The sequence below is a fragment of the Carya illinoinensis genome, chromosome 11, assembly GCF_018687715.1.
Source record: "Carya illinoinensis cultivar Pawnee chromosome 11, C.illinoinensisPawnee_v1, whole genome shotgun sequence".
In the NCBI taxonomy this organism is placed as follows: Eukaryota; Viridiplantae; Streptophyta; class Magnoliopsida; order Fagales; family Juglandaceae; genus Carya; species Carya illinoinensis.
In genome coordinates, this window is record NC_056762.1 from 38,774,775 (window position 1) to 38,795,202 (window position 20,428).

General features: G+C 35.8%; 2 protein-coding genes across 3 annotated transcripts; both read right to left on the bottom strand.

Annotated features, from left to right (window-relative positions):
* Positions 1–11,505: 11,505 nt before the first annotated feature.
* On the bottom strand, positions 11,506–14,952 carry LOC122280461 (flavonoid 3'-monooxygenase CYP75B137-like). Its single transcript, XM_043091364.1, has 2 exons — positions 13,691–14,952; positions 11,506–12,327 (listed from the first exon to the last, which is right to left on the bottom strand). The coding sequence occupies exons 1-2, from the start codon at positions 14,660–14,662 to the stop codon at positions 11,701–11,703; spliced, it is 1,599 nt and encodes a 532-aa protein (XP_042947298.1). The 5' UTR covers positions 14,663–14,952; the 3' UTR covers positions 11,506–11,700.
* Positions 14,953–15,174: 222 nt separating this feature from the next.
* On the bottom strand, positions 15,175–19,822 carry LOC122280460. Of its 2 annotated transcripts, XM_043091363.1 has the most exons (4): positions 19,440–19,822; positions 17,060–17,497; positions 15,823–16,996; positions 15,175–15,648 (listed from the first exon to the last, which is right to left on the bottom strand). In XM_043091363.1, exons 2-4 carry the CDS (start codon positions 17,492–17,494, stop codon positions 15,284–15,286), a joined length of 1,974 nt encoding a protein of 657 aa, XP_042947297.1. In that variant the 5' UTR covers positions 17,495–17,497; positions 19,440–19,822; the 3' UTR covers positions 15,175–15,283. The 2 variants fall into 2 exon arrangements, with proteins under 2 accessions (XP_042947297.1, XP_042947296.1); XM_043091362.1 differs by having other exon boundaries at positions 15,823–17,497; positions 19,440–19,821.
* Positions 19,823–20,428: the final 606 nt, after the last annotated feature.

Genomic DNA, 20,428 nt, shown 5'->3' on the forward strand with positions numbered 1-20,428 from the left:
TAATAATAAAGCCAACAAAACTCTGTTGCACAACGTGTAGCTCAATAAATAAAAAAATAAAAAATAAAAAGCAAAAACAAAAGAAAATAATAGAAACTTACCTGTAGAAAGTGGGAAGAATATATTAATGAGAAAAAAAAAATGTATGGCCAGCCAGAAATTTCAAAGTTCAATTTACGATAGATTTGAAGAGTTTGTTATGGGTGTATTTTGAACTGGCTAACCATGTTAGACTTTTGGTTTCCTTAGAAAACCATTTATCTTCCCTAAAGTGATTCACTTCATCTAAGATGAATCACTTTATTTATCAAGTATAGGTAATTGTTCTAAACAAAATAAAGTGATGAACCCTTGCTATATTTTGATTGATAAAATAATGAGGGTGACCCAAAGGTTGTATGAGTAATAAGTAAGGATCTCTAATTTTGCCTATATAAAAGAGCTTGTATTTTCCATTAGACTCACCATAAAGTTCTAAGGCAAAAGACTAGAAGTCTCTTCTCTATAGAAAATCTCTACTATCTTTTGTAAGTTTTTCAGTTCTCAAACCCAAATGGCTGGAGGTAAAAGATTCTACAAATCTCTTTATTCTGTCAAGATATTTTTTTTACAAACCAAACTTTGGTTAGATTTTATCTATGCCAGCACTACAAGTGCTCTTAGATGTTCATCTATTACACTTTCTAGTTGATTCTTTTACTTTATATTTGTGCATTACCCTATATGTTGTTAAGCACTTAGACAGTATTTCTTATACAGGAAAATTTGATTCTACAGAAGGATCAATGACGTACATTAGTAATCAAACAGGATTTGTTTCTCGACAACATTGAGGCCAGATTGCAGCTTATTGTCATGTAACTTATTGTTTTTTTTTTCTTTCTTTCTTGTTAAATCCACGTATAATAAACTGCAAAGTTTTTAAAATTGGAAAATACGTTTGGTTGGGCTTGCAGTTTTTGAAATGCTAATTTCATAAATGGCAACCTGGTTCATGTGTGGCAGAACTTTAATTATATATATTAATTACTTTGATTGAAGGGACGATTGATTATTCTTTTTCTGTATTCATGAGATGATCTAGACCCTAAGAGACTATATATGATAACGTTCTCATTGACCTATACAAAGTATCTATATTATTTATATATAATTATATGCATTCAGATCAGACTATATATAATGATGCTATACCTAATAATTAGAATGATCACTGATCATGGGTTTGCACTGATTAATGCAACAATGTGGGAAAATTGATCAGGAGCAGATCGATCAACCAAGAAGAGGCCTTCAATGGAGAACCAACGAAGACTGCACGCTATCATGGCAAGAAATTCCAAGTTTCTGTCAAACAAAAAACTACAAGATTATTGGTATGTATGTGTTTGATTAATTTCTTGTTAATTTCGTGATAACTCATAAACTTCACCAAGAAGTCTGCAACATGAAGCTGCTGTCCAAGGGTTGATCTATGCAGAATGCACCTAGTCTGCAACATGCAGCTGCTATCCAAGGGATGAGTAATGCAGTAGATAATGCACCTTGTGGTGGAGCAATTGCTGTGTTTTTTTACAGAAGAAACAAAAGAAGTGGTAGGCGCATGACACAACTGTTGTTTGATAAAGTTAGTTAGAAATGTAGTAGACAAAATGTTCATTTGTGTACATTGAGCAGAATTGGTTCCTCTTTCTGTTTCTTTTCTATTTTTAGCATTATGCCTTATGTAGATATTCTATATAAGAAAGTTTGTATTCAGTTGATAAGGTAATGAGAAAAAAAAAAAAAACAATTCCCTTATTCCACCATTGTTGTCTTGTCTCGAGGTTCTCTCCCTTAACTCATCAATCTAGTTTTTCATCTTCTCAACATACTTATCATGCCTCTCTCATTTCTTCAACATGGTATCAGAGAATGTCACTTGTTATTTTTGCTACTGACTTTTTTTATTTCTCTGTTTCTTCTCATTCAACATTCTCACAGTTGCAAATCACCATCATATCATCAAAATGGCTGATGAAGCATCCTCTGTTAACATCTCTCATAACTCCTCTCCATATGAAAACCCCAATAGCCCCTTCGTCTTATACCATTGATAATGCCAATACTGTGGTGGTCACCCCTTACTTGATAGGACCTAATTACCTTTAATGGAACCGTTCATTCACACTAGCAATCTCCATAAAAAAACAAGCTTGGGTTCCTTGATGGAACCATCGAGACACCTAGCCTCACAAACCCTCTCTACATATATTGGTTGAGATGTAACAACCTCATCCTCTCATGGATCCTAAACTCCATTTGTAAGGAGATTGCATCTAATGTTTTATACATTAGCTCTGCCAAAATAGCGTGGGATAAACTCAAGGCACGATTTGCACAACTAGACAATGTGAGGATTTACCAACTCCAGCGGTAGCTTGGCTCTACCACACAAGGTTCTCAATCTGTAAGTGACTACTTTACTTAACTCAATGCTACTTGGGAAGAACTACACAACTATAGACTCATTTCTCATTGTTCTTGTAGGTTGTGCACTTGCAACATTGTAAAATCCCTTATTGAGGCTCAACAAACAGATTGTGGTTTTAAATTTTTAATGGGATTGAATGACAGCTTCAATAGCATCAGATGGCAAATTATTTTGATGACTCCTATGCCATCTTTGGACAGGATTTTTTCACTAGTTTTGTAGGAAGAAAGGCAGAGGGAAACACGTGCCTTCTTGCTACCTAGCCATGAAACCTCAGCCTTAGTTGCATTCCAATCTAAGAGGAGAGACAAGGATGAAGTAACATGTTATCATTGTGGTAAGAATGGACACACTAAGAACAAGTGTTATCGACTGATTGGATTTCCTCCCAACTTCAAATTTACTAAGTCAAAAGGAGGATTCTCATCTGGATAAGTTGGGCACTCTGCAAACCAAGTCACATCACAAACTCATCAGAAGGCAACCATTGAAGGACCACATGGTCTGTTCTACATCACTACTCACTTCCATCACTTGTGAGACCCAACCCTTTGTTCAATTACCCAACAAAACTCAAGTCAATGTGACTCACATTGGGACTATGAAGCTGTCTGACTCTTTAACTCTCAATAATGTCCTCTGTGTACCCTCTTTCACCTTCAACTTTATTTCTGTTAGCAAACTCACTCACAACACCTCACTTTGCCTTGTTTTTCTAAGCAAACTTTGCTTCATACAAGCCATCACTTCATGGATGACAATTGGACTTGCTAGGGTATTATACAATGACCTTTACTTCCTCACATCTAGTACACCTAGCTGCAATATAGTCAATGTTTCACTTCCTTCCAGTCACATTGTTAACCAACCAATTTCTGGTCATGTATTTCAAGCAAACCAGCTGCAAGAATTTAATCTTTGGCACTTTAGATTAAGACACATATCTCAACAAATAATGAATGTAATTCAGTCTTATGTTTCCAATGTAAAAAGTGACAAAAATATGCAATGCACTACTTGTCATTTGGCTAAACATAAAAGAAAAGCTTTCAATCTAAGTACCTCTTGCACCTTAGCTCCTTTTGAACTATTCCATTGTGACATTTGAGGCCCATATTCAAAAGCTTTAGTCTATGATCATCATTATTTCTTTACTATAGTTGATAACCACTCTCGGGTCACTTGAGTTTATTTAATGAAATTAAAATCTAAAACAATGACCCTTTTGCATAACTTTGTTCACATGATTAACACTCAATTCAGTGCCAAAATAAAACAAACCAGATCTGACAATGGACTGGAATTCTATATGCCCATTTTCTACAATTCCAAAGGAATTATGTACCAAAAGACATGCGTCTATACACCTCAACAGAATTAGGTGGTCGAGAGAAAGCATCAACATCTCCTATGTGTTGCTAGGGCCCTCATCTTTCAAGCTTCCTTGCCTCTTCATTTTTGGGGAGATGCTGTCATGACAGCCACTCATCTTATTACAGAATACCAACTCCCATTTTGAACAATAAATCTCTTTATGAAGTCCTTTTCTCAAGAGTCCCATCATACACACATCTAAGGGTCGTTGTGTGACGCCCCCAAATTCCGTTTGGGATCAGACGGACATTTGAAGCGTCGAGACATGTAACACAAGGTTACCTGCCCCCGTTCATGACATATAAGATGCAATGTTTCTAACATGCATCTAATATTATGCAATATTTGCAGCGGATAAATTTTTTTTCTTTAACAATACTATGCACCAAATTGAAAATATCTCAAATGCTTAAAACATTCTTCATATATAAAGACCCATTGAATAACTAAGATCATAACACTAGTCCAAAATGCTTATGATCCAAAAAGTACTGGAGATGCAGCTCCATAGTACAAGTAGTAATTTACATTAACTACTATATTAATATTGACGTCGCATCGTCGCTCAGTCAACTGTGTCTAGTTGGTCAGCTCCTGATTCTCTTTCAGGTCCTGTAACAAGATCTACCATTTGGGAGAAATGGTAGTTGGGACTACCACAGTGAGATTTGATTACAAATCTCAGCAAGTTAACAAAAAACTTTCACACAGGCTAATGATGCATGGATGACAGTAAAAACATAAATGCAAAATCAAATTCATAAGTAATTAAAGCATAACTTGGCGTACAACATAGCATAATTGACATAACTTAAATTAAAACATGAACTGAACTTGACTTGACATGAACTTGGTCTGAAACTTGATTTAGCATGAACTTGCTCTGAAACTTGAATTAACATGTACATGATATGAAACTTGACTTATCATGAACTTGTTCTAAAATTTGACTTAACATGAACGTGATATGAAACTTGACTTATCATGAACTTGTTCTTAAACTTGACTTAACATGAACGTGATATGAAACTTGACTTATCATGAACTTGTTCTGAAACTTGACTTAACATGAAAAACAATACATACTCCATAGTTGTTGTGGCCCCATGTATTTTACATGTAAATACATACTCCACAGTTGTTGTGACCCCATGTATTCTACACAAACTTAACTTAACATGAAAAATACATATTCCACAGTTGTTGTTGCCTCATGTATTCTACGTGTAAATACATACTCCACAGTTGTTGTGGCCCCATGTATTCTACACATCACAATGCAGTTAAATACATACTTCACAGTTGTTGTGGCCCCATGTATTCTACGTGTAAATACATACTCCACAGTTGTTGTGGCCCCATATATTCTACACGTCACAATGCAGTTAAATACATGCTCCACAGTTGTTGTGGCCCCATGTATTATACAGAAACTTATTTTTTAACTGCTTAAATACATACTTCACAGTTGTTGTGGCCCCATGTATTCTACGTGTCACAATTGATGTGTCTCACGTAGTGTATGTGTCACAATTACTGTGACCCCATATATAAGTAATCAAGATGAAACGTGGCTGGAATACGAAAGGACTGAAGCCCTGATGTAACATAACGTGACTTGAACATAACTTGAAATACATGACCAACTTGAGATAGAAACATTTCGTAACATGACATAATATATAATAGACAACATATTTAACATGACATACTTGCAACAGTGAATATTACATGACTTGACATACATATAATAGATGGCATACTTAGCATCACGTACTTGTAATGTACAGCAATACATGACAGAATATATTATGTAACAGATAAAAACTGATGACGGAATAAATTCTGTATAACAGAAAATTACGTGATAACTTGGCATGGTATGACATATATGATAACATACATAGATATACATTGTAGTTCCTTTACTTAGCACACATACATAGTAGATTGCTAGTAAGTTAAAAGCTAACTTACCTCGATCTCCACGTTTCTTATAAAATTTCAAGCGCGATCACGAGAAACTGTAATTAGTGATTCTAAAAGTTTGCATCAAAATCACTAATAACTTGAAATATGGAAAATACTAACTTAAAGAGTAAAATTTTCATTTTACTCTCTACATGTAGGAAAATGACTGTTTTACCTATAACTTAAGGATTTTGCATACTAACTCCAAAAGTCACCAAAATTTACATGCCTCATGTAAATTTTATCTTCAACTCAAATATCAATTTAGAAAAATTTAAAACTAATCACAACTATTAAAACTCCATAGGGCTGAAATTCCCATATGCTATTTCCATTGATTTTTGTTTCTAACTTGTTTTGATTAACCTTTTGATCTATGACTTATAAAGATGTGATCTTCAAACCAAACCATCACATGGTTTAAAAAGATGTCCTAAAACATATATAAGCTTCTAATTCAAGATCACATGGTTAAAAATTAACCAAAACATAAATTTAGCCAAGAACATTCACATTCTGGCTTATTTGAATATCTCTTTGTATAAAATTTCATATCTTTGAAAATAACATCAAATATATTCAAAATAATAATATAACATATATATAAGATGCTTAGGATCCTCCAATAAAATTATCAAAGTCATTGGAATAGGTTTAGACCACCAAAGAGTTAAACTTTCTCAAAACAAAAACTGTTTTTTCCTCTTCCAATTTCTAAGGTTCTAAATCTAAAACAATCTTTCATCAAAACCTTTAATCATGTAAAAATACTCAACCAATAATTATATACACATGTTAACAATACTTCATAAAAATTTTGGACCAATATCTATCCACTAGTTTGGTAAAAACTCAAAACTATAACATATTCTCCAGTTTATCTCCCAGAATGACCTTTCTATAGTTTATACAATATTTAACTGACCAAATGATCTTAAAATGAGACAAATAAGATATCCAAATAGACTAGACTTAAAAAGAAACAACTTATATGAAGGAGACTTTGTGATAAAATACTTACAAAATCTTCGAAATGGGTGTGCAAAAGAACTCCTAAAAGCTGTCCGAGAGAGAGTGTTTGGTATTCTTTTAATGGAAAGTGTAAATGAGATAATTTCGTGGGGGGGTGGCTGGAGATACTTATGGAAGAGATATAGAAGAGGATGAGGCTTGAGTGAGAGTTGAGTATAGGTTTCTCCTACTCAAAAATATCTATAAAAATCAGCTCAAGATATTTCTATCCAAAAAATCAGCTTAAGATATTTTTATCTAATAATATCTATAAAAATCAGCTCAAGATATTTTTATCTAATAATATCTATAAAAATCAGCTCAAGATATTTTTACCCAATAATATCCACAAAATTAGTTTAAAATATTTTTATCCAATAATATCCACAAAAATTAGCTAAAGAAATTTTTATCCAATAATATCTACAGTTTTGAACAGACGTTTCACCCAAAATTATGAAAGTGTTATTGCGCCATAAGACCTCAAAAAGGAACAACTTATATGAAGGAGACTTTATGATAAAACACTTACAAAAGCTTCGAAATGGGTGTGCAAAAGAACTCCTAAAAGCTGTCCGAGAGAGAGTGTTTGGTATTCTTTTAATAGAAAGTGTAAATGAGATAATTTCGTGAGGGGGTGGCTGGAGATACTTATGGAAGAGATATAGAAGAGGTTGGGGCTGGAGTGAGAGTTGAGTGTAGGTTTATCCTACTCAAAAATATCTATAAAAATCAGTTCAAGATATTTCTATCCAAAAAATCAGTTTAAGATATTTTTATCTAATAATATCTATAAAAATCAGCTCAAGATATTTTTATCTAATAATATCTATAAAAATCAGCTCAAGATATTTTTACCCAATAATATCCACGAAATTAGTTTAAAATATTTTTATCCAATAATATCCACAAAAATTAGCTCAAGAAATTTTTATCCAATAATATCTACAATTTTGAACAGACGTTTTGCCCAAAATTATGAAAGTGTTATTGCGCCATAAGACCTTAAATAACCCTCCGAGTCTAATGGCACAAACCATAATACATTTTGACACTTCTAACTATCTCCAATAATCAAAAACACATTTCTGATACCATAGTAAATAATAATACTAACTATGTAGTTAGACAAAAACTTATATGATTAATGGATTCGTGAAAACTTATGGGGTCTTCACGAGATTCCTAAAGCTAATAGAAATTTTACAATTAAATTTTTAGCGAGCTGTTATACATTGGATGCCTTTTTCTTGCATCTACCCTCAAGAATAGCATAACCAAACTGAGTCCTAGAGCCAAGAGATGCATCTTTCTTGGCTACCCAGCTGATGTCAAGGGATATAAACTCTATGACTTAGAGAATTATTCTTGTTTTATTTTCAGGAATGTCATTTTCTATGAATCCATCTTCTCTCTTCAAAATTTTGACTCCAACACCGTCCATACTACACCTCCACCTAGTTTGGTCCTTTTTTCACCACTATTAAATCCAACTCCTTCATACCCTAAAACTGTTCTACACTCACACACTCACACAGATCCCACATCACCTGATTCACTTGACAACAATTCCTCATCAATTGAACAGTCTCCATCTACTCAATCTCATGCACCCTCACCTCAAACCCTACACTTATCCCCTTTTACTAGTGATCCAGTACATGACATTCCACCTAGAAGGTCAGGTTGAGTTAGGTATCAACACACTTACCTACAAGACTATCACTGTCAACTTGCCTCAACTGCTCACCCCTTCCACCAATACTTAACCAACACAAAATTGTCACCTACTCATAGATCCTATGCCCTTTTCCTTTCTCTATTACATGAACCAAAAAATTACCAAGAAGCCATGAGATCTCCACATTGGCAAGAGGCAATGAACTCAAAATTGAGAGCTTTGGAAAATTATGGAACTTGGACTGTCACCACTCTTCCCCCTGGTAAGTCAACTGCTGGCTGCAAATATATGTATAAGGTTAAGTTGAGATCTGATGGGACCTTAGAAAGGAGTAAATCTAGATTAGTAGCTAAGGGTTACACACAAAAAGAAGGATTTGACTACTAAGAAACCTTTAGTCCTATAGCCAAGCTCACAACAGTTCGAATTTTCTTAGCATTGGCAGCCATTTATAATGGGCACTTGTACCAAATGGATGTGCACAATACCTTTCTCCGTGAAGATTTAGATGAAGAAATCTACATGGACTTGCCTCTAGGGTATCATTTTCGGGGGGAGTCATCACACTCTAAAGATAAAAGGTTGGTTTGTAAGTTGCACAAATCTTTTTATGGACTTAAAGCAAGCCTCTCATCAATGGTATTTAAAATTTTCCTCTTGCTTGACCTCAATTGGTTTCCAACAGTCCAAGTCAGATTATTCCTTATTTACAAGGAATGATAAATCAAGTTTTGTAACTTTATTAGTTTATGTCGAGAATATAATTATTGGAAGCTTTGACAATATAAAGGCATACCTCCATTCTCAATTTAAGATTTAGGATCTTGACAACCTAAAATACTTTTTAGAATTGGAGATTGCCAACTCAGCCTTGGGTATTCACTCATTTCAAAGGAAATACAACTTAAAAATACTTAAAGATGCTGGTTTATTTGGATGCAAACCAGCCAACACTCCAATAGAAATGAATCACAAGCTATCACATTCATCTTCAGACTTCTTAACTAAGGCAACATGTTAGAGGGGACTAATTGGGAGGTTGATTTATCTAAGCATATCTCGACCAGATATTAAATATGCTGTTAGCATTCTTAGCCAATTCATGGACAAGCAATCTCATATTCACATGGTTGCAGCTTATAGGGTCCTAAGGTATGTGAAAGGTTCCATAGGACAAGGTATTATCCTCTCTTCACATTTAGCTTTACATATAAAGGCCTTCAGTGACTCTGACTAGGCAGCTTGCCCAGAAACTAGAAGGTCCATGATAGATTTCTTCATCTTCATTGGAGACTCCTCAATCAATTGGAAATCCAAGAAACAAGCCATCATCTCTAGATCCTCTGCAGAGGCAGAGTATAGGTCCTTGGCCCATACCAATTGTGAAATTGTGTGGGTAGTCTCTCTTCTCAAGGACTTTAACATAGATCATTCAAGGCACTCTTGTATTGTGATAGCCAATCAACAATCCACTTGACGATAGCCAATCAGCAATCCACTTGACCAAGAATCCAGTTTTCCATGAGAAGACCAAACACATAGAATTAGACTACCACTTTGTTTGGGAAAATGTATTATCTAAGGTTCTTACACCTATACATATAGCCTCCAAATTTCAACTGGCATACATTTTCACCAAGGCCCTCCCTGCTGGCACTTTCTGTTTTCTACTATCCAAGATGGGCACCTTGAACATCCATGCCCATCTTAAGGGGGAGTCACAAATTTCACCAAGAAGTCTGCAACATGCAGCTGCTGTCCATGGGTACTTAAGCAATGCAGAATGCACCTAGTCTACAACATGCAGCTGTTGTCCAATGGATGAGTAATGTAGTAGATAATGCACCTTGTGGTGGAGCACCTACTGTGTTCTGTACAGAAGAAACAAAAGAAGTAGTGGGTGAATGACACAGCTGTTGTTTGATAAGGTTAGCTAGAAATGTAGTAGACAAAATGTTCATTTATGTACAGTGAGTAGAACTGGTTTCTCTTTTTGTTTCTTTTCTATTTTTGGCATTATGCCTTATGTATGTATTCTATATAAGAAAGTTTGTATTCAATTGATAAGGTAATGAGAAAAAGCAATTCCATTTTTCCACCTTTGTTGTCTTGTCTTGAGGTTCTCTCCCTTAATTCATAAATCTGGTTTTTCATCTCCTCATCACACTTATCATGCGTCTCTCATTTCTTCAAAAATAACTTCATTGACGACCCAATCACTTCCATTTTCTCAGGCTCCTAGTTCTGTATAGATGAGCTAGCATCTCGATGAATAGATTGACATTGTGAAATAATATTATAAAGAAAATTGTTTGCGGATGAAAGCATTTGTATATTGAAAGACATGATCGATCCAATTAGAGACAATATTAAGGTTCTAGACATCAAGTAGTATATGGTTGTGCTCGACACCTTCATGATACAGAATTTCATAGCCATGCCTATTTAATACTCTTGCCAAAATTTACTATCAAATCTTAAGTATTTATAAGCTTTGCCCTAATATCTTAGTGATTTTTTATAGTTATGTTATATTAATTACAGGAATCGACAATAGACTATTTGGTTGTAAGTCTCTCTTATCTCTAATCTTGAAGTTGCTATTTTGTAACTTATATATTATAATTTTGTGTTTTGTAATATAATGTATAAATATCAAATAATATTATAATATGTAATGAATTGCATTGTGTTGAATTCATTTTACATGATGAAACACATAATGCAATTTACAACATACTATATTATTTTAAAATTAACCCGGGCCAGAACCAAATGAACAGTACCATATATATAACCAACATCTTAAACTACTTATGTTTTTAATTTACATCATTAATTCAGAATTAACCTTTAAAATTATACCTTGCAATCATAATTTCATTAGTGTTATAAATTAAAATCTTATCTACATGATGATCAAAGACGCATGCAATTTCACCTATAATACATATATAATTGTTGTCGTTCCATTATATATCTTTCAATAAACATGTATCTAATAGCTAGTACTACTTGTATCTCAACCTCATTTCTTCTAAGGGTGTATAAACATAAGAACGTCTATCAAGGCTGGATTATTTAGCTTCTTGCGTACAGAATAATTTGAGCAATTTCAAAGACTCGAAGCCAAATGGAGCAAAAAACAGAGACATAAAACACATTATTACAATCTCACTGCCCAGTGAACTTAGGTATAGAGAGATGGATCAGGTAACCTTGGGGTAGGAATTGCAAAAAGAGGGTTCTTCTTTTTTAGAACGATCCCACACTTTTCGGAAAGGTCCAGCTTCTGATCTCCAGGAGGCAGTTTCCAATCAAAAGAATGCAAAAGAGTAGCAAGTGAATACATCACCATCCTCTCAGCCATTGCTGTGCCAGCACAGATTCTTCGCCCAGACCCAAATGGGAAATAGTTGAAGTCACTTCCAGTATAATCCCATTTACTACTATTGAAGAACCTCTGGGGATCGAATTCTAATGGATTTTCCCAGATGGCAGGGTCCCTCTGAATTGCCCACACATTCACGAACACCCGAGAGCCTTTTGGAATGGTGTAGCCTCCCACGGTGCACGTCTCACTGGGGCAATGAGGGACTAGGAGCGGCAGCACAGGGTGCAACCTCAGCGTTTCTTTCATCACAGCATGCAAGTAGGTTAATTTGTGGATGTGAGACTCTTCGACAATGTTTTCTTTGCCAACTACATCCGCTAATTCTTGCTGAGCTTTGTTCATCACTTCTGGTTTGCTCATAATTTCAGCCATGGCAAACTCGATCGTGTTGGAGGATGTATCTGTCCCACCGACCACCATATCCTGCGTGTGCACAGCACAGTACTCTAGGTTATGCATGTGGATGCATGCGTCCCTTTCAAATAATATAGCCAATTAATTAACTAATAAAGTAACAAAATATTGTACAGTAATTTCACCTCACATGCTGAAGCATCTATTAATAAATCCAATATTTATATCATGTGAAGATTAGCTTATTAAATCATCATCAACCCTTTAAATATTATATAAAGGATGTCATTGTCTCTCATCACCTAATCAAAACATCAAAGAAAAATAGGAATGAGATAAGAGTGACGATAGAGTTGAGGCGCGCAAATGCATTGTGAAGTGGGAACCACAAGTTATTATTATAATATCTTTCGTCTTTGACGATGTCTATGCAGCTTTTAAATTACGCACCCCACTTACAATGCGGCAAACGGGCAGCCAAGGAAAGTGCCGAAGAGCAATAATTGTATTTGGCGCTTGTGGCCGAATAAAAAATTAAAATAAAATTGAGAGAATATCATTACTAAAAGCTTAAGGCCTGGTTTATTCAGCAAAAAAACAATTTCATTCCATTCAATCTTATTATTATAATTTTTTAAATATTTAAATAAAATATAATAAAAAATTAAAAATTTTTAAAATTTTAAATTAAAAATAATATTCAAAAAATTATATTCTATAATATTTTATTTAATATTTTAATTTTAATCTCATCTCATATTATTTAAATTCAACTTAACTTAACTTACTGTTTAAATCAGATTTAAATTATAAAAATTGCTGCAACTGACTTGAGTAATCATTATATTATTTTAGAATAATTCTACGTATAACTGTAGAATTTATTATTAAAAATTAATTTTTTTATATAAATATTATATTTTATTTATTTTTTAAAATAATTACAGAACAATTACGTAATTATAAATATTTTTTCTCATTGATTTAAGATGTATTAACGTGATTTGCTTTTGTTATAATAATAATAATAAAAAGTACTGGATTGGAAAGTCGGATTTCAAAAGAGTATCAATTCGGATTTCAAATGTCTAAAATTAGAAACTCCGTTTCGATAAATCAAATTAAGATATCCAAATTCCAAAGCATTGTTTTTTTAATCTTTCCTTTTATCTAAAATTAAGATAATATGTTCTAAAATAATATATTCTTAATTTTTGTAAATAAATATGTAATTTTAGAATATCCTAGAAGGACATATCCGTTTATTATTATTTTGAATAAAACATACCCGTTTATTTAAATCGAGTGCCTGAGAATAATAAATATTATGAAGGAGATTCCAGTGCAATTCTCACCATGTTCCATGCACCCATGGTCATAATTAAAAATAATAATTAATGAAGAAAAGAAAAATAAAAGAAAGAACACATACCATGAGCAATGCCTTGAGGTGGAGCATGGTGAGAGGTGTCTTGGAATCTCCTTCATCCTTCAATTTCAATAAAAACTGCAGGAAATCTTCACTCTCTTTGCCGGATAAAATATCCTCAGCTGCTGATCTGCTCCCGTCTTCTTTATTGATCTTCAGTCTTTGATCTATCATGACATCAAAGATCCGATCAAACCGTCGGGCCAACCTTGCCATCTTTCCCACTATGCCTTGCAAATCGAACCGAGCCAAACTAGGATAAAAATCCGAGATGTTAGGCTTCCCCAAATGCTCCGTCATCTCGCTCACCACCTCCCTGAACTCCGACCCTAGGCTCGCACTCTTTTCACCTTCCACCGTCCCACCCCACAGCATATTGGTGATTACTTTGAGCACCGTCAAGAACATCTGCTCCCCGATGTTCACGGGAGAACCGACCCTACTGTAGAAGTACGCGACGGTTTCTCGGACCTGTTTGCGGCGGAGCGTGTAGACGGAGTCCAAGGTTGCGTTGCTGAGCATCTTGAGCACACAGACCTTTCTGAGCATCCGCCACTCCGGCCCGTACGGGGTCCACACTATATCGGACCCATCATAGGCTAAGGCCCGGGCCGCGGCGGGCACGTCACGGTTTGCGAAGTTGACGTCGTGGTCCTTGAGCACTTCGCGAGCAAGGGAAGGGGAGGTCACCACGATGCCGAGCTTGTTGCCGAGCCGGAGCTTGAGTATGGGTCCGTGTTTCTGGGCAAGGCCGGCGAAGTATGAGTGCAGTTCCGGATCGAGGGAGAGAAGGTTTCCGACCAAGGGGAGGCCACGGGGTCCCGGCGGCAACGGTGGGGTGACCTTATTACTTTTGGAGTAAATCCATACATACCAAGAGAGCGTAAAGATAACAAAGAGGGTGAATAGCAAGCGTGAGAGTGGATCGTCTCCATTGATAATACTCTGGAGGAAGGCTGAGATGACTGTCATCATGGTGGTGTAGGGGAGATGTATCCTCAGAGAGAGAGGACTTTTTTTTTTTTTAAAGGCGGAGAGATGGGATTAACTTGATGAATGGGCAGCTAACCACCATATAAGATACAGTACAAGTGGTGTAGAACCACACAGGATAACGTTAAGACGAGGATCTATATGATTCATTGAACCAGCTACAACACGCCGGAAAGCGAATCTTCGGGTATACGAGTATCATTGAAGTTCCTTATGTAAATGTCTTTTTATTGGCACCGGGTGTCTGAGAGCTACGTCCCTACTAATCCCTGGATGCTTAGCATCCATGTAAATTAAAGTCAATAAAACCAACCATCCACAAGAAGCTCTTGACTCTTATCAGGATTTGAAAAGTTAATGTTCCATTGCAGAAGATCAGACTCGTATTACAAATTTGTCATTTGGAAAAGTTAAAAACCGTTTAGATGTGAGAGAAGTGGGGTTGAATATTCTATTCATTGTACGTTATGTGGATGAAAGAGGGAGCATTACAATTATCAACTTATCAACTGATCATATTTCAGTACTCATATAACTATCAAGCACGACTTTTATATACACTCGACTTTACTGGTCATTCAATAGATGTTCTCCATTTTATCTTTATAAACAAGCTCCGGGGCTACCCCTGCATTCAAGGGGTATTTCCAGCCATGAATCATCCAAAAATGGAGCTGAAGGTTCCGACTCAGTGGGCCACTCAGAACTAACCTCTATTTCATCAAAGATAATAGGTTTACATTTTCCATCTCTACTTCGACAAATGGCTTGTAACCAAAGATTACAGTGCACAAAAACTATATCATTGAATTTTTCCAGCTCCACTCTGCTCCGTTTCTTGGTATGCATGCTCTCAAAAGTGCTCCAGTTCCATCTACACCAATGAGAACTGCAAGGTTGGCTCAGTATCCGTATTGCAGCTCTCTGGAGTGTGGGGATCTCATAACCATATCCTGCCCACCAATCACCTAAGAATCCAGGATGGCGAGTTAGATACACATCTAATTTTGTTAAAACACACACACACACACACACACACACACACACACAAACAGTGATAGGGGAAAACCCAGACAGAAGTGGGAGAGCAATTAATTTCTTATAAGATGAGATTTTTAACAGTAACTGCTGCTTACACGTACCTGGGGCGTTCAGTATCCTTCCCATGATTGCAAAATCAGTCCCAAGAGCACCTTGCGCATTGATGTACATGGGATGTTCTTTAGTGATTTCCATTTTATCTTTATCCGTTGTAGCCATCTTTAACATAGCCTCTTGAAACCCATTCCTCATCCGCAGATCAATCTTAAAGTTTGGATTGTAGAAAATAGAAGGGTTAAGGAACGCTGCTGCAGCATGTAAGGATGAGTGAAGCTGCATATTCCATCTTCGATCAATTATATCCCAAATTGGCATGTAATTCTCTTCACAACCCTTATAATATGTCTTGATTGCAACCTTCACCCTCTCTAACCCTTCGTGTATATACCCCATAGCCGGCATGTCCCCTTCAACAATCCGTAAGATTTTAACTAGTGGTTCAGAAACGCTTACAGCTTCATGTGCATACTTCCAAAATCTATCTAAATTCAACAAGGACTTCATGGCTTGTGCATCAGGACCTTTACCATATATGGAGGACAACCAATCAGTATGAGAAAACATGTGCTTCAAATTGTCCTCCTGGATCACAATGGACCTCAAGGAGAGAAAATTAGTCACAAATCTAGTCATTCTTGGCCTGATCAACTCCCTTCCGCAGGTAAATTTTCTCATCATATTCAATGTCCATGCATTACTATAAATATACCTTGTGATGCTCCTTGCCTCCTCCAATACTGTAGCCACCCACTCTTGTTTACCAATATCTTCTAGCATCTTATCTACACAATAGGAAGCACAAGGAGACCAAAACAATGAATTGTACTTGGACATAAGAAGTCTTCCTGCATAAACATAACTGGTTGTGGCATCAGTTATAACTTGAATAACATTTTCTACACCAACTTCCAAAACCACGGACTCAAGCAGCTCAAACAAGTAAGCAGCATCACCTTCATGACCTGATACATCAACAGACTTCAAAAATAGAGCCCCCTTTGGGCATGTAATTGAAAACGCTGCAAGTGATTTTGTCCTTCCATCGGACCAGCTATCACACAAGATTGTGCAGCCTGTTTCTTTCCATTCATCTCTATATTTCTTGTAACGTTCATGTATATCACCTTTCACTTTCTCCAAAAGAGTAGATGTCAGTTTTTCAGAACTTGGGGCTTTGTAGCCAACCCCACACTCCCCTATAGCATTTACCATTTCCTGATAATAAATGGATTTAGCAGCACTGAAAGGAATAGAATTGTGGAAGAAAAAAATAGCAACCTTTTTATCAGCGTCATCCTGTTTTTGCTTCTGAGCGTCATCTACTGCTGGCTGTCCCCTTGGTGAAGGGCGTGGGAATAACAAAGATGGACAGGAGCTTCCATTCTGTCCGCTAGATTCATGGTTAGGATGGAAGCCACCACTAGCAGAAGAACTATTTTGTTGACCATTGGCTGCTGCTGCACGATCCACCTTTGTTTTTTTGGGAGTTTTCTGTTTCTTGGGAGTGCTTAGTATACTTTGGATATGGTCTCGCACATCAGCTGGGACTTCAGAACAGGGCACTATATCTTTGTTTTTTATTTGAGCCAAGTGAAATTTCATCCTGTATACCCCTCCACTGAATTCCCGTTGACAATAATTACACCTAACCTTCTGTCTAGTTGCATCAACAAGGACACAGTGCTCCCAACAGGCATCTCTTCCTCGAACCATTATCTTTAAAAAGTAAGAATTTCAGTAAGATTTTTTCTATATTGCAAGTGAACAAAAGAGAGACACAAACACAAACGTGGGCTGCATGCTAATACAATCTGTAAACTCACTGTTGCTTACAACATTGTTTCAAGCTAGGCCACATTGCTCATAAGACCAATGTTGTTTGCAATAACAAATAAGATTTGCGGCAAATGACATGCATAAGATGAATATGCAATACAAGATCAAGAGGTTGCATTAGCTTCCTACAACAACAATTTTTTTGTGAGAAATGCTTCATCCACAAAGGGATTTCATCAAAGTATACTCACAAACTAACGTGGTTTGATGAGATACGTCATATTTATTTCACAGGAAAAAGAACTTTATAATCTACCGTACTACATTAACATCAGTTTGTGAGTTTATTTTTATGAGATCTCTTTATGAATGTAACACTTAGTTATTATATAAGTTTATTAAGTCTTTTTTTTAAAAAGGACAACAACTATAAAAAAGCTTGATTTTTTTTGTTGGCACCTGGTGTCCGAGAACAAGGTCCTGACCATGATCATTACATTTAGTTGCAGATTCATGCAGGACTGATCCATGAGAAAGAAATTAACTCTTCTGATCATACAAGCATATATTAAGCCCAGTGAGCATTTCTTTATGTTTTTACTTTTTTGTAATCATCATAAGCCTTCCATTAGCAGAAAACAAGTTCAAGGTCAATCCATTGCATCATCAGCTAATGAAACACAGGGCAATTCAACTAACGGAATGTTCCCAACCCATAGTGTGGAAGCATTTCTTATCTTAAGATTTCTTTAGCTCCAACCCTGTTCTCTTTCAATTATCATAATTCCTAGGACACATGTTGCTTTTGCTTCATCTGAACCATATAATAATAATCAAAAGTGAAAAACCCTAAACCTGTCCCAAATGTCTTCGCCCTTTGTCAAGCAACATGAGGAGACATTTCCATGAAGTGCCCAAAACTTTGATATCATTTTTCATGGAAAAAGTCTAAATTTTCAATTGGAATTAAGAAGATAGCATACAGCACATTGAAACAGCCCACATACGGCATTATAGAAATACTTTGATACAGATCAAGTTATATTCCAGTATCTGACTAAATACATCTTAGTGACTGGGCTTACTTAACTCCAATGCTTCACCACAACAATTACGTCAGAACAAAATTCTTAGACTCGGAAGCCTGCATGCTAATACAATCTGTAAACTCTTTACACCAAGAAGTTTCCTTTAATAAGATGTGAATGCATCTCTTTAATATATAAACAGCATCGTTCTTTCTCAAATTTATTTTTCCTTCTAATCATATGGACTAAGTTTAAGTGGCATAACAAACGTCCAGAAATGTAACTTCTCCCTACTTCTGTAACTCCATAGGTTTTAGCAGATGCTGGAGTATCCCATCACGCATTGGTCCAACAATCCAGGACTCACGTATTTTATGCTCTGTACATCTTACCATACCAAATGGTCTATGCTAGTAAGTGATCCAATCCTTAAATTGGATTTCTTGTTATGTTTCTCTTGGTTTGGTTTTCTTCTTCTCTATTTTCTCATTCTCAGTTCCTTCGTATATGATCTTACCCATATGCCATAAGAATCCCAACTCTGAACTCCAAGTTAGCACCATGTTGGTTAATAAAAAAGATATATTTAAAAAAAAAAAAAAAAAAAAACGCATTACGGGTACTTGAATGACATGTTAGTGAGCATTTCAAGTATAATACCACTTACATGGCTTCCAGAACTAAAACTCGTCACCCATCATAACAAGCCACTCATTAACAGGAAATAAATGAGCAATTGGATATTATCATAATTCTAGAAAATTTTGAAATATAATCTTATCTAAAATACCAGTATATCTTTGCTTGAAACAATTAGAGAGAGAGAGAGAGAGAGAGAGAGAGAGAGAGAGCACCTGGTTGAGCGGGACCTGAGGCAGAATTTGTTCTTGTCGGGAGCCGAGGGTGGAGAGAGGACAGAGTGGGCACTGTCGGAATCTGGGGACAATTGGTATCGGCGATTTGGAGGGAAGGGAGGGAACGGAGGAAATGGAAAACCACGGCGATAAATTAGCGGTCCTCGCCACCCCTCTTCCGAGGAGAAGGCGTGAAAATCTTTTACTCCTTCACGTGACCCGATCCGCGCGTGGGATTATGTTCTGACTACGAGAACTATGGTAGTGGTGGACGTGGTGGTGTCTTTTTCTCATCTTTTCCTTCCCACATAAAAGCTTACATGCTTTATTTCAACCATTATTGAGTTTCATTTAAAAAGAAAATAAAACTCAGATTCAACCTCACAAAGAAATAATATTAGATTGTAATTTGTTTTACATATAAATAATAAATTAATTGCTAGTATGAAGAACCATATGATAGTCTCACCCAATATGTATCTAAAAAAAATTTCTAAGTATAGCTTCAAATAATCATAACTAAATAGTTATTCTTTTGTGATAAGTAACAAATTATATTAGCGAGACTAGGCATAATTCAAGTACACATAATGCATATATAAGAGTTTACACCTAGTTAAGGAGAAAAAATAAAAATAAGAAAACCATGAAAATCTAGACCATTAGAATATACAACATTCACCGTAAGAACAAAATTTTAATAAAGAACAATCTGATCTCCTCCAATATTCACTCCACGTCTTTCTAAGTCCCAATTTTAGCAATAGAAAGATAAAAGGATTTAGCATTAAAAATTCGCCAGATGGTTTTTTTTTTTTTTTTTTTTTTGGGGGGGGGGGGGGGGGGGGGTTGGGGTTGGTTCAACAGAGGTTTTGAATCACACAATAAAAGAAACATACTAACTACATAATAGTAAATCACAAGGAAATCAACAGCATTGCAACATGCCACATAGACTTCTCATTCACAGATGATGAACACAAAAAGTT

Coding starts and splice junctions, on each gene's coding strand:
- LOC122280461 (XM_043091364.1), bottom strand. CDS start 14,662: ATGATGACAGTCATCTCAGCCTTCCTCCAGAGTATTATCAATGGAGAC. Junction 12,328..13,690: donor ACCTCAAGGCATTGCTCATG/GTATGTGTTCTT, acceptor GTGCACACGCAG/GATATGGTGGTCGGTGGGAC.
- LOC122280460 (XM_043091362.1), bottom strand. CDS start 17,494: ATGGTTCGAGGAAGAGATGCCTGTTGGGAGCACTGTGTCCTTGTTGAT. Junction 15,649..15,822: donor AAGGATACTGAACGCCCCAG/GTACGTGTAAGC, acceptor CTGGATTCTTAG/GTGATTGGTGGGCAGGATAT.